The 24013-nt window shown below is 41.9% G+C and overlaps 1 protein-coding gene across 6 annotated transcripts; it reads right to left on the bottom strand.

The window, feature by feature from the left end:
- Positions 1–2807: 2807 nt before the first annotated feature.
- Positions 2808–23197, bottom strand: ARFGAP1 (ARF GTPase activating protein 1). Of its 6 annotated transcripts, XM_088174785.1 has the most exons (15): positions 23037–23178; positions 22681–22818; positions 19183–19246; positions 18249–18358; positions 17146–17317; positions 16126–16226; positions 15365–15451; positions 14765–14861; positions 13367–13423; positions 13147–13179; positions 11843–11872; positions 10009–10065; positions 8663–8722; positions 7462–7538; positions 5286–6992 (listed from the first exon to the last, which is right to left on the bottom strand). In XM_088174785.1, the coding sequence occupies exons 3-15, from the start codon at positions 19240–19242 to the stop codon at positions 6665–6667; spliced, it is 1269 nt and encodes a 422-aa protein (XP_088030911.1). In that variant the 5' UTR covers positions 19243–19246; positions 22681–22818; positions 23037–23178; the 3' UTR covers positions 5286–6664. The 6 variants fall into 6 exon arrangements, with proteins under 6 accessions (XP_088030912.1, XP_088030913.1, XP_088030911.1 ...); XM_088174786.1 differs by lacking the exon at positions 8663–8722 and having other exon boundaries at positions 2808–6992; positions 7462–7532; XM_014873866.2 differs by lacking the exon at positions 11843–11872.
- Positions 23198–24013: the final 816 nt, after the last annotated feature.

The following is a 24013-nucleotide window of genomic DNA, read 5'->3' as shown; positions in this document are numbered from 1 at the left end:
CCATCACTTTGGGGTGGAAAGGACCTTCAAGGTCCTCTAGTTCCACCCCCTGCTCGTGGGCAGGGACACCTTCACTAGATCAGCATCCTCTGTATGAGCTGGTGCTGCCCCAGTCCTTCCTCAAGCCCAGTGCAAGAGAGGGTTTGGGTGGCGTTTAGCAGATGGTACAAAACTTTCACAACCACCATCAGAGAGAGGACAGGCATTTAACAGACATGGGAATGGGCGAGCCTGTTCTGCGGAGGTTTAATTTGACAAGCTGGGATCTCACCAGCAGCCTAGGTTCCACAAGGAGTATTTATTCCACTTCTCTGATATGCTTTGTGCTCCCTCCCAAGGTCTGGGACCAGCTGAGACACACCTTAGTGTGGGCAAGTTTAAGAGAGTTGCAGCAGCCTCAGCTTCAGATTCTATCTCTTCTTGCCAGCCCTGCAGTCACAGTGGGCAGCTTGACTTGACTGGGCAGACAAGATTTGTAATTCAAGTCCAGTGCATTGAGCTGCTCCCCAAACGTGACAGCTGATGGCTGGAGTCAATAGGCAATTTGTGAACACACAATTAAAATAGTAATTCCCTCTTGAATGGTATCAAGCTTCAATGCAACAACAATACACAGAAGATGTTCTGTAAGGAAGAAAAATCCTAGTTTGACCTTGATCACAGCAGCCTTTATATAGGCTGGCACATCAATTTACATATATTAACCATCTGTGTCAGCAGAGTAGGGAAAAAATGTATATACAAGTGGCTTTTGCCCTAGGTAGTAAAACACCATTCCATTGAAGACAAGATGAGCAATCCAGTGCAGAACTGCTGATACCAAGCAGCAGCACTTCTCAATTAGAAATGGTGACGTTTTTTCATAAAAGACACACTCCAGCCTTTCTGCCTTTACTGGCAGAAGCTGATTTATGTATTGTAAAATTCACCAGCCTCAGCAATGCTGAGCAGCCTCTCTGAGGGAGCACAATTTGGCAGGGCTTAGAGGGAAAGATGAGAACTGGTTTCCAAAGTGTGCAGAGCTGATAGCACTGGATATTCCTGCTTGAGCAGTGGTCACAATCTTGGTGAGGTACAACACGACTGTTCTTGGCAGTCCTTGCAGCCAGCCCTGCCAGAGACTCAGCCTCTCCCACTCATTCTCAGCACCTGCAAATACAACGAGGCTTCTCCTAGGAGATCTTTTCAGTATTTCTTTCATCTCTTCTTTTTTTAGCCAGTTCAAACATTGCCATCAGGGCAGTGTTGGTGAAATTCAGATTGGAGGCACAGCAGCATTTGAGGATAAAAAACCAGGATGGTTTCATCTCACCTAAAGCAAACGTCAGCGCCTTGCTCAGAGGAGGAGCTGACCTTTCTTTTCTTGCCTTCCTGAGGAGATTCAGCCTCTTGCTGACAGAGCACAAATGTCTGGAGCTGACACAGCCAGGCAGCCTCTCTTGGCCTCCTGCAAATCAGTGACTGAACAGCCTAGGAATGATCAGGTCTGTCAGAACTTCAGGGTTTACAGCTTCCCAACAGGACGAAACAGCTCCAGCTCGTTTTCCTCGTGAGATTTTCAGTTTTTCACCCCATGGCTGCATCCTTCAAACCTCTGCCAATGCAGTGGGGAGGTGCAGAGCCTCAGGGGGGTTCCTGTGTACTGGGCTGAGCCTGTGGAGTTTGGAGGGGTGATGGTGATGCTCCTGAGCCCAAAGCCTGCTGCAAATGGTTCCTGTGGAGAAACCTTCTGGAACAGGTGAAGAGCCTCAGGAGGGAAACCAGGACACGTGCCCAGTGCCTGTCTGCACCCCTCAGAGGGCACGAGTGTGAAGTGAGTGAGCTCTGAAGCCCAGAGTCACCTTCTGAGCCTGCATCTGCCTTGGAGGGCACCTGCACAGATCAGTAATGGCAGGAAGCTCCAGCTGGACTTGCTGCTGGCACTGGGATCTGAGCACAGAGTGGGACATGAGCAATGCAGCTGTGACCTGTCCTCCCTCAAGTCCAAGATTTGTGTTTTCTGGTCTAGACTCCACTTTTTCTATCAGCTCAGTCTGAAATCCAGAATACTCATCACTGTTTCCATGGCGTTTTATTTTTAGGTCATTAATGTGGACGTTGTCAGAATAAAGGGCCCAAATCCTCTCTCCAGAACCAGCATGCCCTGTTTACTCCCAGTAATCTCATGTGAAAACTTCCCACCCCACACAGCAGCCCTTACAGGAAGAATGGACACAGCCTGGCTGTGGAATAATACCAGTGAGGTTGCCAAACACAAATGTCCATTATTTTTTTTTGTATAAAAATCAGTAAAATTACCTCTACAGAGCAAGTAGGATTCACTCCTGCTGACCAAGAACATAATGGAAGATATTTAAAATTTGCACAAAGCCAAGTGCAGTCATCTGGAGTACTCACATGGCTGTTTGGCTCATGAAGGAAACGAATCTGAATGTGGAGCACCAATACAGCCAAAGGATTTGCCAGAGGACTTCTTGCAGGAAAACTGCTTTAAAAGTTACCTTTTTCTGCTGTAATAAGTGCCTCTGTAGAAAAGTCAATAAAAATCTCAAGAGCACATAAATTTATCTTCACTTTAATTTCTATTTATAGTTCTCCTTAAATAAGGAGGCAAACAATGTTCTCCTTCACTTCTAAGTAAGATCTGAAGTTAGACTGTGAAACTCCAATGAAATATAAAGACGTTTTTGGCTCTATGAATGTTGGCAGCTTCCTTTCTCCTTTGTTACTGTCAGGGAGGAATATGCCTGACACCAGCACCTGGGTTGAAAATTAACTGAAGGCTCCTGAAAAAGAGCTGACCACTGTTCTGTTCCATATCTTTTGCTTTATTATAATACTTTTTAAAAGATGACACTGCAGTTCAAGTCCAGAACCACTCTACAGAACAATGAATAGTGTTCACTGAAATTGCCATTCCTGTGAACTTCACAAAAGAACACAGCAGGAAAATTAAAGATACAGTACTCCAGACTGACCAAGTTTCTGCTGGCATGGAAATGAAACAGGGTTCTGCAGCTAGAGGTTACTCAGCCATTAGGATCCAATTCTTAATAATGGCCATGGAAATGTATCTTAATTTCTGCTTCAATCACTGATTACACCTATACCTGGGTCACTGAAATGTAGTATTTCAGCCAAAATAAGCTAAGAACTGAAATACTTGTGTAGACTGCTTCTCTCCAAGAGGACCACTGTATCTTTAAATGTATCCTGGATTAAACAAAGGTTTTATCTACACTTGTTAAATTATTGCACAGACCATTACACTGACAAGTACATTATGAACCCATGGAATGTTACAGTCTGGCCTGGAAAATAAAAGCAGCATTATCCTTGAGGTCTCCACCATGAGGGAGAGCTGGCCAAGCACTTCTTGAATTGTACTAACTATTAATAGGTTTCAAGACACAAATGAAACACTCTAAAATAATCCCTGACTCCCAGGATTATATTTGGGAGCATTCTCCAAGATTTTCACTCTTTTACAAGTGGCACTTAGTTTGATTTGACATTTTTCTTGTATCAGACTACCTGCAGGAATCCAGCTGCCCTGTATTTTCCAAAGAAAATAAAAGCTTGGGTCACCAGGGGAGTTGAAGCAGCCACTGCAATGTCCAATTGGTGCAGCAATTTCACATACTGCACATCTCCTGGCAGTCTGCTTGTATGACTTCAAACTGTGATTCCAGGGAGTGGAAGGAAGGGGAGCAGAGCCCACGGTGTCACCACAGCCCTGCCAAAGCACAGGCTCACATTCATGGCTGGATCCTCCCTCAGCTCCAGCAGCCTGCACTCAATGCCTCTGCTCCTCATCAGGCCAAAAGGGATTTGGGGAAGAGGAGGAGAAATTAAAAAATAAAAACAGGCTGATTCATAAACACTTGCTCTGCACATGCAACTTGATGGGAGATGCATTTCTGCAGAGTGCAGAAACCTCGCAGCCACCTACTCTGAAAAAAAGTAAAATTCAAAAAACACTGGGTGTGCAAAAAAAGAAAATGCCCTTGTTTTGTCCTCTCCTCTGGAAGGCATGATCACACATCCAGGCTCAGACAAGTCATTAAAAAATGCCCATTTGGCCATCAAACTGACCAGCTGGCACATTGTTTTTGTGTCTGCAGTTACACCTTCTGCCATTATATTGGTTTATTTGGAGCTTCCAGTAACATCTTTCTGTCAGTTGTAGCGTTTTGTTGCTTCCTACAACACTGCAGAGAGACAACTGTTCTGTCCCTGTTTCCTCAACTGGAGGAAAAATCATTACCCAAAGCTTCTGCTTGAGCAGGCTCTGGCTGTTTGATTTAGAACATAAAAGTTTCAAAAGCTACAAAAATCAAATTAGAAGAACAAACAAATGGCTCATGCCAATCGTGGCTGCAAGTGATACATAAATAACTTTTGTCCCAGGCAAAGCTCACAACTGAGGAGAACATGCACACACATCACAACACCACTGATGGAGTGGGACTGAAATAAAGATTCTCCTGCCATGAGTCATTTCAGGAGGTTGATGAAAGAGGACCTGGAATAAACTTGTACAGAGGCTGAATCAGCTTCAGCCAGGGCAGCAGCCACATTGACAAGGAGGCAACAGAGGTGTAAGCATAAAAAAAACCAAAGTTATGTTTGACATGCAGCTAAGCTATGACAAAGTTATACTTGGAACTGGAGAAAAAGCAGAAAAAAAATCCTTGTTTTAGTCAGGCTGTGAACTGCTGCCAATGGTACCATGAGCAGCACTGCAAACTGAGAGCTCTTGTGCCTTTGGCACTTGCAGAGGGTCACCTTGGGAATGGCTCAGCCTGGAGCAGCACCTGGGTCTGAGCATCTCTGGGTCCTGCTGCAGAGGCTCAGAGACCACGAGCTTCAGACCACGCTCTCAGGAGAGGTAAGGGGAAAAAAAGAAATCCCAACTCTTGCAGAACAGGATCAGAGAAGACTGGAAAAATACTGTGTTCAGCACCTGAAAGATCCTAGTCATAGAAATACAGATTCAGGCTGTAAACAGAGCTATTTCCACTCAGACTTAAGCCTTTAAAATGGGCTACTTATGAGGAAATTCATTTTCTTTCCTTTTTAAACTGTTGATATTACTATCTGCTCAAAAACCTCTGTGAGGAGTAAAAGAAGTGGAGTGCTATTTAAGTTAACTTTGACACCTCTGATTGGTTGCTGAACAAATTAACCAGTTTTTAAAAGAAAGGCTTTCTAGGTAAGTAACAGGATCTACAGGGTTCACAGAAAGAACTCCATGCTGGAAAAGCAAATCACAGAGAACATGATTTGAGTTTTCAAGCTGATTGTTTTCGTGCTGAGGGTACATTCACAACCCATCTCCCAAAATAAAATGGGATACCTATGATACCTTTGATGTTAAAAGTCACAATTCTTCTCTAGAAGTCATGGCTTGTGTCATGCAAAGTGATTTGTTGGGTCAAAACTGACACATAACTCCATCTCCTGTTCCAGTCCTTAATGCTGACAAAGAGTTTCTCAAGTTTCCAAAATAGTGTTTCTTTAACAAGATACAGGAAGAAAATGTGGAGAAATATGACAGAAACAGAGAACAGAGACACAGCTCAACACACTAAAGAATCGTTTGGAAAGCATCTGCTTAAATTAAATTTTACTATTAAATCCAGACATCTACTCATCTTGAAAGGGGCTTGCTGCCAGGGTCTTTCCTCGATGTTCTTGTATTTTCCACCCTTTTTTTCTTGCTGGAATTTTCTTTGTAATTTATGTTTTCACTGCCAGGCTACCAAACAGATGTCCAGAAGGACATAAGCAGCAGAAAAACTTCATTTTTAACAGCATTAATAAAATACTACACAGGTAGAAGGAAGGAAGAAAGATAAAAAAGAAAGATAAAATACTCAAACTGGGGCAAGGGCACAGGTGAGGAAGGAAAACACCACAGCTTTGCTTTTCCATGTAGCAGAGCTGCACAGTGCAAACTCAATCCATGGAGTAAGGTGGGCAAGTAGATTCTGGATATCCCTTGAAAGCTCAGGTCAAACCTGTAAGTTTACACAAATAATTATCTAGCTCTAGATTTCTTCTGAATTCTAAATGGGAAAAATAAGTTCTCAACTACTAAGAAAAATAATGTCACAATGTTTAAAAACAACACTCCAATAAAAAATACGTAAAAGACCATCTTGAATTGCCAGACCTCCTGTAGTCAGAGCAATCCATAAGGCATTGGAACTTGATGTATCCAACTGCAGCTTGCCCAATTAATGGCTAATCTTTCCAAGTCACACCCTGTCCTTTGTTTGCATTCAACACCCCAAATCTCAAATTAGATGAGGACTGGATGAACACCTATTAACCTATACATGCAAGGTTGTGCCATGGAAGTGTCCTTGCACTGATTTCTTTCCTTTAACATTCGTGTTAAGAAAGTTGCTGTAGCCAGCTCCAATAGTGCAAGGAGAATACACTTATCACTATCCTTAAAAAAGGGAGAGCCACCTTTATGTAAGAGAAGATTCAGATGCTACTTTTTTTTTCCCTATACCAGGGTAGAAGGAAGGAGAATGAATGGGAAGCACAAACAGATCAGAAAGGTCAGCCATGATACTCCAGGTGTGTGTAAAACTTCCTCCCCTCCATCAGCCAGCACAGCCTCCCTTTCCCAGCTGTGCAGAGCAGAGTTCTAAAAGTCATCCCACGCATTTTTTGTTGCCTTAGGAGGTTTTCTGGTCTTGCTCTCCCCTCCTGTGCTCTCCCAGTTGGTCTCCCAGTTTTCCCAGCTGTCACTGTTACTGTTCTTGTTGGAGACTGTTCCTGAGCCCCACACGTCCCAGCTATCCGAGCTCTTCTTCTCTGTGGAATTGTCCACATAGGTCCAGCTCTCACTGCTTGGAGATTTGTGAGCTTTTGGTGGATCTGAGTTGCCAAAGGTCTCCCAGAAGCTTTGATCTACAGCATTGTTCTGGTAGCCCTCCCCTCCACTGTTCTGGTAGCTGTCTCCCTCAGCTGGTCTTTTGGGGGGTGGGGGGAAAGGAAGATAGAAATAAATTAGTTATGCCAAACATAACAGTAAAAATAAATTACTCCGAAGAAAACCGTAATTCTACTGCTCTTTGCTTAAAAAAAAAGCTTTTTTAAGTTTTTTCCTTGATGATAAAGGAAGAACTAAATATTGCTCCAAATGACATAAGCTTGTTGTCTAAAAACAGATTTTGTTAAGAAATTTAACAGGTCCAGGGAAAGAGAATGTGCATTTAGAGTAAGTTTTAAACCACAATATGTGCACTGCTTTGTTCTCATCTTAAAAACAGTTATAAACAAAGTTACACTGAATTCCTCTCTATTACATATAGGAGGACTATCAGCAAAGACAGAGTAAATTCTTAATATTGAAAAATTACCTTTCACTACTGTACTGCAGAGAATGTACAAGAAATAACATTGTTTGTTCAGAGATACGAAGTAAGAACAAGAAATTACCTGTCAGAATTATCATCTGGTTTGCCTGAAAAGAAAGTGGTGACATCTCTCCATCCCTTACTCCCAACTCCCTGAACCTAGAGAAAGAAAAAAAAGACACTCCATTCATTTAGACTGAACCAACACTTCTGCCAAGTCCAACAGCAAAAGCCAGAACGAATTCCTCCACATGTTCCCATAAATCAAAGAGGTTTAACCCGCAGCTCATTCATGGTTTTGATGGGCAGTTATGTGGTGGATGTAAAGAACACATCTGACAGCACTGTGCTGCTGGAAGAGGTGGGAAGTAGGTCAGGTTTAGCTTTTTCACCCATTGTTTTAACATCTTTGAAATCCCTCCAAGATTTCCTTGACAAAAAACCTGGAATTAGCCCTCACTTAAAATTAAACTTAATGAAAGCACTGATGTTTTATGATTAATGTAACCTGTATTTATATTTCAACTGTTCCACACAGCTGCTTTCACTGTTTCAGCATTATTGCACTACCCATGTCAAACAGTGAAATACCCACGTAAAACAGGCCAGAAGTTGAATCCCAGAATTGGATTAGAAATACAACTTCTAAGTGACACCAGGGAAGGTACTATTCTGAGTTAGAGACAGGGATGAATCCCAGAATTCAGCCTGAGAGTTGCCAGGCTCTCAACAGAACAGGTAACATAATTTTTTTATTTTATTCAAATAGTACCAAAACCTAAGACACTGAGCTGGTCTATGGGAGAGCTTACAGTGCTGACTTTTCCAGTGCTAGAAGAACACACATTCCTGGCTAACACCATGCAAGTTATCCCATCAGCTGTGAGTTTGTGCAGGATTTCTGTGCTTGGCAGCCTCACACAGCACTTACCACGTCCCCAGGCACCGAGAGCAGCGGAAGGCAAAGGAGAAAGGTGCAGAGCATTAGCAGGTTTTACTGTACCAGGGCAACACAAGCTGTCTCCATATTCCCTCACGTGTTTTCTTTGTTGTTTATAAGCACCCCATGTCCTCACTCAAATTGCTAAGAGGACACCATCATGCCTGTGCAGCTTTACACACCCCAACAGAAGCGCTGCCTGCCGAAAATTTCGTTTTCCAAATTCCTCTATTCAACACAAGCACACCAAAGCTGCAGTAGGGTTTTGTATTATTTTTCATAAGAATATGGAGACTGGCTTGACTGGTTTGGCCTCCTGAAAGCCAGGCAGGCCACCTCATACCTTGCTGGCCAACTGCGATACCCCCGTGGTGACCTCCTCAAATATTTTCCCCTCCTTCACCTATGTGGACCAAAGCATTGGTAATTAGTCAGAAAACAAAGTATTCAGACAAGCTCATTTGTGCTTAACAGCTAAAATGTCAAAAAAAAAAAACCCAACCCCAAACTGAATCAAAATATATTTAAGTCAAAACAAAGTTAAGAAAATTATATATAACCTCTGTTGATCTATAGTGGAGTGAAGCTCAGTTCTTTGAGTCTGTGGGAATTTTCTGTGGCTAAAAACCCAGTTTGAGGAAGGTATCACACCCAGTTTGAGGAAAATATCATTTAAACACAGTTCAGATATCATTACACTACTGCTGAGTATAAAAACACCAGTACAAAAAACATCTGCAAACATGAAGCTTTATCAATACAGTCTACTGCATATAAAGATTGTGTTTGGAAACTTAGCAGATCCCTTTTATTCTCTATCTTTTAGAGATGCTTATTTAAATATTAAAAGGGCTTTGAATTTTGGTGGAACACAAGAGGTACCTTTCACCACTCAATAAAAGGCAGTTGTTCCAAAGCAAGTGACTTTGTAGAACCATACAGAGAATACTTATTTCAGAAAGTAACACTTATTTAGAAATAACAGCACAACATCCTAAGGGAAATTGATCTCTTTTTTTTAAACACAGAATGTATAATTTCTCATTAAATTGTCCTACAAAAAGAAAAATCAGCTCAAGGAAATGCACCCTAAAAACAACCCTGAAAATAATGCATCTAAGCCTTCTAAAATAAGCTGTGGATAATTCTGGGGAATAGAAAACCAATTAGAGTCTTCTCCTGTGGTTTGAAATGCCATGTAAAGAATGGTGAATTAATAAAGGAAATGGAAGAGAAATTAGTTTGCAATATAATTAAAACATTCTCTTCAAATGGCTCAAAGATATTTGACTGAATTAAAATAAAATTGGCAGGTAGGTAAAACACTCGGAACTTAACATTTCAAGATACAACTACTAATAGTTATAAATATATATATTTTTAAACAACAGATTTTATATCCATTTAGGGTGCATTTTCCCCTTGTTCCACTGTCCATTATTGAAAGCATGAAATCTATAAAATGGTATCTAACAAGAAAGAATGTGACAGACTCTGGTGGACATGAGAAAGGTAGGTGGAGGGAATTTACCCTTATTAACATTTCTCTGATAACAGCCTAACTCTGAGTTGTTTGATGTTTCCCCTTTGCAAAAGACCCCCTGAGACCCTGGGCAGCTGTGGCAGGAGGAATCAACCATTCCCTAAGTGAGCATTTTTCTGCAAGTCATTTACTAGTTCCAAAATTACCTTTTCCTGTGCAGGTTTGAGAACATTTTCATTTAATGTCTGACCTAACTCTGATGCCTATTTAAAAGCAAAACAAAAACAAAGTCAGTTATATTTTCTTTTTAAAAAAACTCAATAAAAACCCACAGCCAACATCTTCTGCAGGCTCATTTCTCAGCAGTATCTCCAAAAACACAAGAAGCCTTTAGCTTTGATTCATACAAGCAGAATGAGCTGAAAAGCACACACAGCAAAGTGCTGCAGGAGACATTAAGAGACAATAAATTAAAATCAGATACACATGGCAACAGATGCCCAGAGCTCAAGCAAAGTCTGACCTTGCACTGGAAGCAGAAGCAATGGTGCAACCAGCAAGTTTTGAGGATGGGCCCCTTGCTAATGCCTGCAGCTGCATATTTGGAAGAACTGTCCTCATCCCCCCCTATTTTTCCACACTAATTAAATTATTCATAGAATTAGATCTTTTTGCCTGATTTTCCCCCAATTTCTCTGTCTTGTAGTGCTCCAATTATCATCTGTTACTAAGAGCCCAAGTGTTTCTGAGCAATACACAAGAGCCAATGCTGCGACAGAAGACTTTCATTAATTTCTTTAAAACTCTAGGTTTGCAGGGAGAAAAAACAATGAATTTCAAAAATCTGTTTCAATCCAGAACAAGTTGCACAAGGATATTGTACTTCAGAGGCAGTTTACAAAAATGTAAGCCCACAGTCTAAATCACACAATTACATTCCTAAGGCAATGCTAACAAGGACAGCAGGTTTAGAAGAGTTTGAAATCATTCTCTGCCCTACTACCCTAAGAAGCCTTTGACAGATTTAAACTTTCTTCAGAACTGCCATATCATACTGAGTGCTTCCAGAATTACCCTGGTTAATCCAAAAGGGCCAAAAGGGCAATTAAGTTTCTTAATTTCCTAAGGGTTCATATTTGATTACTACCATTGGTCAGGGTGTGAGCCTTCACTCATGTTCTTACTGGAAATGGAACACCTTAAACATCTTTCCTCCACAGACTTCCAGGTGTCTAAAAAGCCTTTCCCTCAGCCACAGCATTCCCAGGATCTCCTCTTTTCCCAGCCATTATCTCCACTACTTCTACTCCTTACAGGATAAAAATTCTTTGAGAAGCCAAGGCAAAAGGAAATCCCACTTTCACCTAGTGAGAAACATGATGTAAATCACAAAGGGCTTGTTACCTTTGGAAGTGAGGCTACAAAGTGTTTAAGAAAACCAAGAAAGGGGTCTTCTCACCTGTGCAAAACCCTCTGGAGTCTACTGAACCCAGCAAACTGTTTATGTTTTATAATAAAAGTGTAACACACCCAGACTAACATTTCAAGTGTCCAAGTGGAGTCACTCCTAGAATGAGGAAGAATTCTTATCTGATCCCTCTTACTCAACTACATAATTTTGTAAATGTGGAATGGAAAGGTTTGGGCACAACTGTATTTTCATGTAAATCATCTTTCCTTCCTATTGCTGAATTTAGGACAGCACTATAACCACCATTACAAACACTTCATTCAATGTCTGTCTTCCAGCAACACCCAGCTGTTGGCACATTCCTGAAGCAGACATGCAAACAGAAATCCTGAAATCAGAGTGTGGACAGCAGCACAGTCGATTTTCAGACAGTGCACAGCTTGGGTATCTCTATATAACTTCACAGATTTTAGTAGGTTTGAAGAAAGGTTGCCATACAAAACACACAACATTATTCTAAACAGGTTTGATGTAAGGCAGAAAAAGAAAAGACAGCTCAGGAGCAAATGCACATATCCAGCACGAACAGACAAGGAGTCCATGCACAAGAACAGATGTGAGGGTGTTACCGGCTCTGGCTGCTGCTTGTAGCCCCAAAACTTTACCCAGAGAGCAAAAGAGAAAAGAGCAAGGAAGGTAGAAGCAGCTTTTAGCAAAAAATTGGCAGCATTTTTTCAGGCAAGTTAAGTAGCATGAACCTTTTCCAACTTTTAACGTCTACTGACAAGACAAACTGAAATGTGTTTGGTCACTGGGCCCCAAATATACTTTTAACCAATCTACTGCATATAAAATATGCTAAATATGTTCTGCAAAAAGTCATAAGTTTCAGGAACAAAATTTAACCTTCAGTAACACAGTTTAGACTCTAGAGCACCATGTTGCTGTGGTTCTTGTCAGTAGACATGATGAGCTTTTACATTTAATATTATATTTATTAATAATACTAAAGAAAGAGCAGCTTCTAAAAGGAAAACTGCCAGAGGGATTGAAGAGGAAGACGTGTAGAAAACCTCGTTTTTATTAAGCCAAGCAGTAAATACATTAAAGGTTTGAAGTAGAAACTTAGGGTGCTTTAACAAGACATTTTTGTTGCAAACATGCCTACGTTTGGCTATTTGAAGCATTAATATCCCAGTGCACAGACCTGTCTGAACACCAGCACCTGCACACTGGTTTCAGCAATACTTTCTATGCCTATCAGAAACCAAAGCAGGCTAATGCTGCAAATACACAAGGTATTGTTCATTTAAAACTCCTGAACCATCTATAAATATTTGCACCTCACTCAGAACCAAACAAATTAAGAATCCCACTCTTTTATACATTTTTACATTTGAAACCTTTCCTTGCAGACAAATCTTGCTTATGTCAGAGCTCTGTGCAATCAGGTCTGAATGTCTCTGTTTTAACCCCAGTTTGATACATGAAATCCTTTTGTCATTGCTACTTTTAAAAACCACACCCAAGCAAGTTGATTTATTAATAACATTGAGCAGTTCACATTTGTAACATCTTATCAGGCTTTAGCCATGGGAAGATGGCTTGCATTGTATTGTATCTACTTCAAGCTAGACTACATTTAAGATTCACAGAAGTAAAACAGGAGTATGTTAAATTTGCAAGCTCTGCAGCCTCTCCAATACACCCAACAGGAACAAACAGCAGAGTATCCCTGTTCATCTCTAGCTTAATTTGATCACTGCAGCTGATTGCAAATCCCATGGAATTCAAAGCCAGAACTAAACACTACTGTGCACCATTGAAGGAAAAGTACACTGGTCTGCTGATGATCAAATCTAAGTCAATTGGTGCAGGCAAACACATGGCACTTAAAGATAATTAGATGAGTAAGAGCTAAATCTATAATCACCTTTTGACTTGCTTGAGATCCAAATCTGGTAGCCTGTGAAGAGAAGCAAATATATGCAGGTTTACCTGGAATAAACTCTTTGATTTTTAAAGGCATACATTTAGAAATGCTGCATGATCCTCTCCAAGGTAATCTGGCAGAACTTCACAGTGAAAAGAGAACACCCATATCACCATCTCTGGCATTCCACTGTTAACTAAACCACATTTTATTTACTTACACCCTCTTTAGCAGCTGAGGCAATTTTGCTTGCTCCAGTTGTAAAACTGCTCCATCCCTTTAAAGAAAGCAAGAAAGTAATGAACTACATGTGAATAATAATAGCAAATAACCAAGTTTTCATTAAAACAGATTAGCTTAAGTCAAAATGCTCTAATACAGCTGAACTACCTGTTACTGAGAGAAAAAATAGAGCCTCTCATTTAACTGACATATAGTGATGAACTTCCAGTATTTGTGTGAATTTGAACAAGCCAGGGTGTTTCAGATGTTACTCTGCTAAAAATGGCTATGAGTGTGGGGAAAAATCAACCTATGCAGAGGAAGGCAAATTGTTTTCCTCAGCAGATGAACACCCATGCAAGGAGCTCAGCCTTGCAGAAATACAGGATTTCAGAGCACACTGCAGTGTGTGTCTGTGCTCACACGAGGGCATTCCAGCCAGGACATTCAGGCAGATCCTGGACTCAAAGAATGGCTCACAGGAACAGGAAGTGTTGCTTCTCCTTGGCTGTCTTAGCTCACCTGCAATACACTGCAGATGTGCTTTCTAATCTGAACTCTCTGGCCTAAAAGCTGTGAGATACCTCGAAAATATTTAGCTGATCTATACCAAGCAGCCTGTGGAATCACCTGGAATATGGTGATCAACCTGTTCAAAGGCTCAGACATTACTTTCCTCTGGTGAGTTCCAGTGAAATTATTTATTTATTTTTAAAGAAACAGTGGAACCTGGTGTGAGTATTTAGGCCAGTGAGGCTCTACAGAGAGCTGCTGGCCACTAACCTTACTGTATTTCCAAATGACTCCAAACCCCAAATATTGTTCAGCACTGTGACTTGGCAGCCTATCAAAGCACCAGTATGGCCCTGACTGCCTCTGACTTTACTCTCATTTTATTTCAACAATGCATCTTTCACTATCTCTACTTGAATCATGACAACTGTTCAGCCATATGCTGTTATCTCTTCACACCCTGTCACAAGTATTTCAAATGTTTTCATCACTGCTCAGGGCTTCTGGCACCCACATACACACACATTTCAGTTGTTTTCCTCTGAACATTCCTAATATGCTTAACAGACTTAGAGCTATTCCCTACAGGTAATTACATTTTTTCCCTTCAGCCCTCTTGATTATTACTTTTTAATCTATTGTTATATCCTCACTTATTTCTATGAACTGATACCAGACATAATTCTTAAGTTCTGCTCAAGTTTCTCCATTTTGCCTTTTGAAGTCCACTAGTATCTTCTCCACTCTTTAATACAACCAAAACTCTGCATTTCTCCCTATCCACCTGCAGTCTTTAGTTTCTCCTCTCTATTCATATTCTCCCATTACAGGGGCTAAACCAGAAGAAAAATAGTAATTCAGAAAGCTCCAAGCAATTCCTTACCGAGTACAACGAGGACATGGCATTATTGAGAAAGTCATCCTCTTTTTTGGGAGGGTTTACTGTGTTCCCAAACCCCACGTAGCGATTCTCTTGGCCACTGCCACAGGAAAAGGAATAAACAGTACCTGTATCAGCATGCAGCCATTAAAAAACATTAAACAAGAACTGAAAAGCCTGCAAGAATGACAATTGTTTTTGCACCTGGAAAAGAAAATACTATAGCACCCAGCACCCAAAACACAAAACTACTCACTTCATAAAAACACCAAGGATCCACTGAGGAATCCTAGCACAATACAATTTCCTCTGGGCAAGCTAATGTGGTCTTAATTATTCTCCAGGTTTAACAGATCACTGACATCAGAAAGCTGAGTAAATCCTAATAAAGTGATACATGAAAATGAGAAAAGGAATGAAAGAAGCTTTATAAATGCCTCTGTTTAACTCAAATCACTGTAAGGTACAACATACAATCAGAATTCCCTCGTTTGGAACCCACCACAACAATATTTGGAATTACAATCTTTTTCTTCAATGCTTCAAACGTTTTGTTATGCTAGAGAGAGGGGGCACTCAGAAAGTCAGTAAATATTGCATTACCCTTGGTAGGAGCTGACATCATCATTTAACCAGTCTTCAAAAGCCTTGTCAGAAGAGGCAGTTGCAGTCTGAGATTGTCCAGCAGAACTGAAATAAAACATTGAATAATCAAAGCCATGTTAAGTAAATCCACTAGCTCAGCAGTGCAGCTTGAGATGTATACACCATAATAAAGGTTAAAAATTGATTATTTATTTCATCTATCAAGAAGGGAACTCTAATGCAACCACTAAAAGGCTGCATTGAAGCTCTTGTTCCTTTGATTTACAACTGCTTTTGCAGTTAATTTGGATCTTTAGTGCAGAGAGTAACAAACACTACATACAAAAGCAGAACAACGGAATTGCTGTGGTACAGAGCTTTGATGCTCCCCTGGTAATTAGCACCAGAAGGGAAAAGTCTGTTTCTTTTTCCCTGGCATGCAATCCCAACTGGCACAGCACCACAGTTAAGGTGAGGATGTCACACACCACCTGTGAATGACACAAATGTGTAATTTCAGGTGCATTACAAGTCAGGATAAAATAAGTATGGCTTATGCCCTGCTCTCACTTCTCTCTGCCATGGTTTAAGGCTCAGGTGCAGGGAGTGGTAATTATTACAAAAACAAAGTCCTGTTACCTCAACACTGCATAACTTCAGCTTGTTCAGACACCAGCACCAAGAGGGTAAACCCAGCAGACATGAAACCATCAGGTTTTGAGGCTGTGTCTGTATCTGATGCTGTATCTGTACCAACACTGGGTAAGCAGGGCACGTACCGGTGAGCAGAAGACAGAGACATTTTAGGCTGAGGTGGGGTCCAGTTCCTGGCAGGAGAAGTTTCAATGGACCACTCCTTGCCTTCAGCTACTGTAGCTACCTACAAGAGCCAGAATAGTCAAGAATGCCAAGTCAGAGATTTCATACAAATTATAAACTGGTTCTGTAACAGTCATTTTTCCAATCTGCTGCTGGATCAATTAACTTTTTTCCACAAGAAACCAATTCTTTTTCTGACTCCCAGACTGTGATGCTGAATTGAACACTGGTTTTATTTCAGGCAACTGAAATAGAAAACGAGACAATTTCCTCAAAGAGGCAGGTTTGCTTTGAAAAGGAAAGACTGGATTAATGAAGAGATGTAAGTACTAATCACAGAGTAACAGAGGAACAGAACTACATTATTGTTGTATGTTACTACATACACTGAAGATTTATCAAAACTTACTTTGGATAGAGCTCTACAGCTGTGAACTGCAGTGAACTGAAGACTGAGCTCCACTGACTAAACAGCTGTAACAAACTGCAGCACTAAAAATCAGAACTACCTCAGCTAAATGCAGAAATGAGAACTTCAATAGAGAACTCTTACAAGACTAGGAAAGAGGCACTCTAAGACCTTTAGGGTCCCAAGAGGGCAGTCCTGGACTGTCAACTCTAAGGTACCAGACCATTGGGATACCCTTGGGCTAAATTAGAGAAAGTTAAAAGAGAGAGTTCCAAAATAAGGAAGTTAGTCCAGAAAAGCTCCTGCTTGCCCAAGACACTCTTTTCTAACCCCACCTTATCTCTCTGGCAGGACAACATTCCTTTTCTCTTCTGCTGAATACTTGAGCCATGAACTCATTCAGGTTTACATTAACTCTTCTAGGATTTCACTCTCTCACATTTATCTTTTCAGGAACCACTACAAAGGTTAAAAGATTGCAGCTTTCCTTCCTTTCAAAACCAAATGCTTACAAAGCACTTTTGATATTTTCAGATCACAGAGCCGAGGACACACCTAAAACTGAGCTTACCTGGTCTCTAAACAGAGCTGCAGCTTTGCTGTTGTACTTCTCTTGCATTGTCCAGCATGGATCATAATCATCTTGAGATTCCAAGAACTGTCTGAATTTGCTGTTACCTCCAGCCTTCATTTTCTCCAGCTCAATATCCTTCCACTTGTCCATGGTTACAGAACGCACAAAACTGAAAAGCAGGTTTAAAAAAAAATTTAGATCACAGCTTGTTATAATTTCCTGCTGTATCAACAGTGACAAAAAGAAGCTTATTACAACCTATTTCAAAAGTTGAGAGTATAAACATGTTAGAGAACACTCTCCAAGTACAGAAAGACAGATCATGATAAGAAGGTGGGCAGATCCTCACTGAAATAAGCCAAAATCATGTCATTTATTGGCATTTAAAGGAGACAGTCAACAGAAGGCAAGTGACTGAAAAAGCAGCTTCCTTCAAAGTCCAGAAGTTAATCTAGCCCACTATGTAACAGAAACTTTTCCCATACTTCACTCTGCAATTTTATTTTTGTCTGTTATCGTGCATTTTGATGGTTGGACTCGATGATCTTAGAGGTCTTTTCCAACCTTGGCAATTCTATGATTCTATTCTAAGAATTTTCATCTTGTCTTCCATGCCACAAACAGTTCCAAATGCTCCTTTCCTATGCAACTTCTACTCACTAACGAGCTCCAAATCATCCCTGGAAAAACAAAGAATGTACTCCTGAATGGCCTCCTTGCTTTGGTGATTTCCCTCCTGGACTTTCTCTCCTTTGCTCATTTGAGTAACTGTTCCCTGCTTTGGCCCTATTACACACACACTGTGAGTCTCCAGAACCCCAAACAGTTCTTATTCCACAGACTCCCATCTCAGTAGAGCATGGCTGTGGAAAAACAACAAAAACTATCGTTTAATTACAAAGAAAAAAGGAATCTCCTGAACAGAATGAAGGTGGTTTTTTAGATCCAATTAGTTAAAGACAAGGCACAGAGAGCAAAGCCCACTTTGGAGAGGAGCACGAAGCAAAACTGAATTTGAGACATTCTATACATTCCAAAGCAACACATGCTGTTCACAGCCATAATGAACCCTGAGCCCAAGGTCTGTTGCAAAGGCTGACCTGAGGTGAACTCCCAAGCCTCGGTGTTTTCCTGAGCACTCCAGACAGATCCAAATTCCATAGGTCACACTCACCCACTGGGGGTTAAATGCACCACATTCAAAACAGACCTGTGAGAGAGAAACAGTATCTCTGCAGTCTGCCATCACTGTCCATGGGAAGTTTTCACAGCTCAAAAAGACAAATCATGAAAGCATCACACACCAAAAATAATTGCAGAAGGAAGGGTTCTTCATGTTTGGAAACACCTTCCTTGACATCATAAACTTCTTTCAGGTATTTATTTATGCTGCTTGGATTATAAAAATTACTGCACCAACTACCAAAAACCAGTGAGAAAATACAGACAAGCAAACGGAAATTACTATGCAAAGAACTCATTTTGATTTCATTTTCATCGCCTTGAAAGAAAGTAACCAAACTGAATTCTTGAGGTTTCCTTGGCAAAATAAAAATTCAATATTTAAAGTTTGGAACATTTTTTCAGTCACACTACAGTTTGGCAGTAAATGGCAGCAGATCTAAACAGAATTTTCTCTTTAGAAATAGCTTTATTGCTCATCCAGTGCAACAACTTTATGATCAGATTCACCACTTGAGATTTACTGCATTGATATAAATAAAGCTGAATCTTTCTATGGACTATCACATTCAAGGTCTAATCAAGCTACTTGAAATGGATCATTTTAATTTAAGTTGTGCCCCAGACACCACTTGTTGAAAAGACCCCAGGGGTTCCAGCATTACTAGAACTGAAATATTGTGCCAAATATGCAGCAATGTATTGTAATGCATACATGAGATATCCAAATTTCTATGTTAGCATTAGTGAGCCACAGCACGAAGACAATGGCAGCTGTAGCAGACCCCAGTGTTCATTTGGAGTAGCAAATTCAATTGTACAAAACTGATCTAAAGATCATAATTTTCTCACATTGTTCTCATCTTGTGCTCTGACTTCCTTGAGGACTTTCCTTGTTCTTGGACTTGCCATGATTCTGCAAAAGGAGAAAAAGAAAAGAAAACTAAGTCATGATCACAGATTTGATTCTGGTGGGATGCTCAGTACCTCACAAGCACAGCTCTGTGACAAAGAGCCTGGAATCTAAACCACTGACTCACAACCAGCTGCAGAGGAAAAACAGAACACCACAACCTTATTCTTCCATTTAATTTGCACTTTTGGGGGGATTTATTCATCTTAACTCCATCAGTGAAAAGGTGCAATTCAGTCATGGCTGAAAAGTGGGCGTGGGGTGATAAACACGGGAATTCTTCTGTGTCACAAGTGGTATCAAAACAGACTCCACTGGTTCCTGTCCCAGACCCATCCACTACCCTTCCTGAAATCATAATATCCATGATTTTACAGGATCACATGCACACAGCTCATCAGACCTACGCAAAAAATAGCAGGAACTCTTACACTTCAGAGTGCAGAACACGTTGCTAAAGGAGGCCCTTATGAGAGGACACAAGAACTTGTAATTTTCCAGAAATATTGAGTTTGTTTGTCAACCGAATTCTAAAGAAATTAAGGCAATTATTGGGACCTTTTACACAAAATAGAATTGTAATTCAACAGGCATGTCTCACTGGCAGACCACATCATCTCACTCTAATTTTTATGACGCAGGAAACAGCAGGGAGCAGTCAAGCTATGGATAAAATTCACATTAAGACAAAAAATGTGATTTTCACACAGTACACAGCCTGGAAAACTCAAAATACACAAAGCACTCATGATTTGAAGAACTATAGTGTAGGGTGCAGCATAAGGCTGCAATTTAGATAAAAAATAAATTCCTATTACCAACTAATAGCATCATATTTAAATTAACTTTAAATAAATATCATCTGCTCTCCTTTTTTACTTCCTCTCCATCTTATCATTTCTACTCCAGAAAACAAACTTCTAAGATGTAATAAAATACAGAAGTCACCAAGCTGACTAGAAACAGCACCAACTACTAAATGTCAAGCTTACTGGCCAGTCAAGACAAAAAGCATAGAACAGCTGGTTGATATTTTCACCAAATACTGGTTGAGAGGCAAAAATGGCTTTATGCAACTCTCTGACACTGGTTCACCATGCTATTTGACTAAATAATCAAAAGTCCTTACAACATCAATGAAATCAACAATCTCACAATCATTTTAGAAGGTAAACGATTAAATGTTACATACAACTGCCACAGCCCTAGGGGATGGAGAGAGGATGTATCTTTAATAAAGGAAGGGTGTTTAAGAAGCTAAAATGCTACAAGTAAGGAAACATTGCATTTGTATGACTGACATCAGCTTCTTAAAAATCTCTAAAGCAGAGCAGTACAATAAATACTTCTGTGCATCAGCAGCTATGATAACATGACTCAGAAAGGAAAAAGCTCAGTTTTGTACCTGTGTGTTGCCACTGCTAAAAGCAGAAGTGTTTGTCACAGAACTCACTGCCTTTCATCTAGAGCACCTATTCCTCTGTAAACATCTTGTTGACAAATACTTAATTCTGTGGAATTTAAGGGGCAGTGTTTTCACTGATGTTTAGAATGTGCCACCTTTTCAGCCTTAATTATTTTTTATTAGGCAAAACCAGGTAATTGTGATAAAAGTGTTTTAGACTCAAAAGGTTACTGCAAGTAGTGGTAAATAAAATCTTCCTGTCCTCCTGCATTAAAATAAAGTTATTTTCTTCAACACAGTTATTTTTTATCAATCATCCAGTAAGAATTGTGTAACTTTCAGAAGAGAAGAATGAAAATGTGGCAAACAACCCCTCATATAATGAAACACACCTTTCCCAATAGCATTTCAATAACATTTAATCTTCCTTAACTTACTCATGTGCACATGAGCAGGGAGATAGCACTACAAGCATTTGCTTGTCCTAAATAACAACCATAAACACATTTACATGACTCCCAGTCCATGTCTTCAATTCTGCTCTTTGTCCCTGGTGAGATAATAGAGAATTCTTCCTCTGCAGTACAGAAATTAAGTAAATAACTCAGCAGGAACAGCCAGACAGACAACAGTGCACCCTCTGGGCCCTCCTCTCTGCCATTGTTGCTGCTTTATCTTTGCATGTCAACACCTCTCCCCCAGGAATGAATTTCCCCAACATCTTCCTGTACATTACTGACAGCTTCCAAGGCTCCTCTCTTTGGCTAGATGTTCAATCCTCTTACCCCTACCCTTCCTTTACCATTTTTGCCTCCTTTTCCACAGCTTTTCAATCAGAATAACCAACAGAGGCAGTCTACCTGCAGAGGCCTCCATGGCAGAGGAGCACTGCTGGAGCTGTGCCAGGAAAGCCTCTTCCCCCTCCAACTGTGCACGTGCCAGGAATTGTCTGCAAAGCAGAAAGTTCCATCCATCCCCCAAGAGCCAATATCCAGCCCCCTCCAGTGTTTATACACGAGTCTCAGATCTCCAGCTCCAAAGGAAGCAATTGCTTTTGGTTCTGCCATAACTACCTTTTTTCTAAACAAAAACTGAAAGACCTTGGCCAACTGCAGTCTGAACACACACTCATTCCACATGCACCAAGTTCCCTGCTCGATCCACCACGTCTGTGGGGTGGGAAAGCAGAGCTTCATCCACATCCAAGAAAAAAGGAGGTAACTAAAGGCACCAGCTTTTCACCTTGTCCTCCTCCACCGAAGCATTTGGAAATAAAGGACAAAGTAAAAATGTCATGTTCTAACCTTTCTAATAGGTAATGTCTTTAGAGGTGCCTAGTTTACTTCCAATTATTTGCCCACAAAGTTTTAAGGGTGCAAATTATCATTGATTACCACCAAAAAGCTGAGCCCTGGTAGCTGACTGGACATACAACCACTGAGCTGTTTAAGTTTCATGACTAAATACTGAAGAAAGAAGCCACCTTAAAGAAATATACATTGTTTTGATCTAATATAAACGGACATAAGCAGTGAAGAAAATGTTTAGTTTTGGAGTAAGCTTCCACTGAAGAACATAAATATTTTTTACAAGGGTTCCAAAGTGGAAAGAGACAGATTCACACAGATCAATCTCACACTCTTATTTCCCAATCTTCTCCCAGAGCAAAAACCATATAAGTTTTCTGGTTATGAAATCCTTAGTTCGCTAAACAAGCAAAAAGGCAGAAGTGGACTAGAAGTGGAAATAATACATAATAGGACTTTGCTCCTCTGATTCAGCAGCAAATACACAGCCAACCTGCAAAGGGCTTTGCAATTCAGCACACGAGGAGACAGCGGGTGACGTGGCCTGGCGACTTCACGGTCCTGAAGGCTCCCTGTGATTCCCACCAGTGCAAAAAGGCCACAGAGGCTGAAGAAACCTCTGGAATCACACACTGCGCCCATCTCCATGGAGCTGGCACGGCTCTCCTTCACAAATACATCAAAGACCGGTGCATAGTTTTAAAGCGGCGCAGTTTCACACTCACCCGCCTCACCCAGCGCCTGGCAGGGCCGACAGAAGGGCGATTCCTTCGGGCACACCTGCGCTACCCGGATCCCAGCGGCGTCCTGCAGCCTCCCTCAGAACATGGCCGGGTTCCGCCGAGCCCTCCGGCCTCTGCTTTCTAGGCAAGAAAAAACGCAGAAATACTGAAACAGCGAGCAGGCAGCCGCCTCCTGCCCACCACGCCAGCCTGGCCCCCGCAGCTCGCCCGCCCTCGGGACCGTCCTGTGTGACAGCGCGGGGGCCGGGCCCGAGCGCCGCCACCTCAGCGCTGGGCTGGGCTGCGGGGCACGGGCACAGCCAGCCCCGGCCCGGGGAGCCGCGGGGACGGGGACGCACCACGACCCTGAGCAACACCGCTGTCCCAGTCCCAGTCCCAGTCCTGATCCCGGTCCGGTCCTGATCCCGGTCCGGTCCTAATCCCGATGCCGATCCCAATCCCGGTCCCGGCCGCGGCCCGGTCCCGCCCGGCGCCGCCGACGTTGCAGGGCGCGAGGCATTGTGGGTGCGCGGCTTAACCCGCTGCGGGCCGGGCCGGGCCGGGCCGGGCGAGGAATTCCGAACACATCGGATTGTATCGAGCTCCCCGTGCTCCAGAGAGGAGTTTGAGGGATTTGTTAAAACGGGAAAAGCTGAAATAAAGCTCTGAAGCGAACCTGGCGCACGCGTTGCTCTCGGTGCGGCTCCAGGCTGCAAAAACGACCCCGGGGGTTTATGGCTGAGGGGAGGCTGCCCGTGGGGGTGAATTCTATGAAATTACGCGGTTTTTCCTCAGACATTTATTGATGTGGGGGTTTTCAGCTGATGCCCCGTGGTGCTCCCAGGTTGGGAATAGCAGGTGGAGGGGCTGGTTGGACCCCCAGGCCTCCCCCAGCTTCATGTCCAGCTCTGGCTGTGCTGCTGTGGCCACTCCTGGAGCACTGGGATGGCCTGGGGCACCCCAATCAATACATGGAGGAGCTAAGGCTACTAAAGAGCATCCAAAGGAGGCCACAAGGATGAGGAAGAGTCTAGGGAAAGCCATTAGAGGAGCAGCTGAGGGTCCGTGGGTTGTTCAGCCTGAAGAAGGGAGACTGAGAGGAGACATCGTTGAGGTCTGTGCTTCCTCATGAGGAGCAGCTCCCATCTCTGCTCTCTGGTGACCACTGACAGGACACAAAGGAATGGCTGAAACTGGGGCAGGGGAGGTTTAGGTTGGATATGACGAAGAGGTTCTTCCCCCAGAGGGTGGTTGGGCACTGAACAGGCTTCCCAGGGGAATGGTCATGGCCTCAAGGCTGCCAGAGCTCGAGGAGCTTCTGGACAGCGCTTTCAAG

Source organism: Sturnus vulgaris, chromosome 17, assembly GCF_052056855.1.
Source record: "Sturnus vulgaris isolate bStuVul1 chromosome 17, bStuVul1.hap1, whole genome shotgun sequence".
Lineage (NCBI taxonomy): Eukaryota > Metazoa > Chordata > Aves > Passeriformes > Sturnidae > Sturnus > Sturnus vulgaris.
The sequence above is the reverse complement of the archived record's forward strand: the minus strand, read 5'-3'. Positions and strand labels throughout refer to the sequence as shown.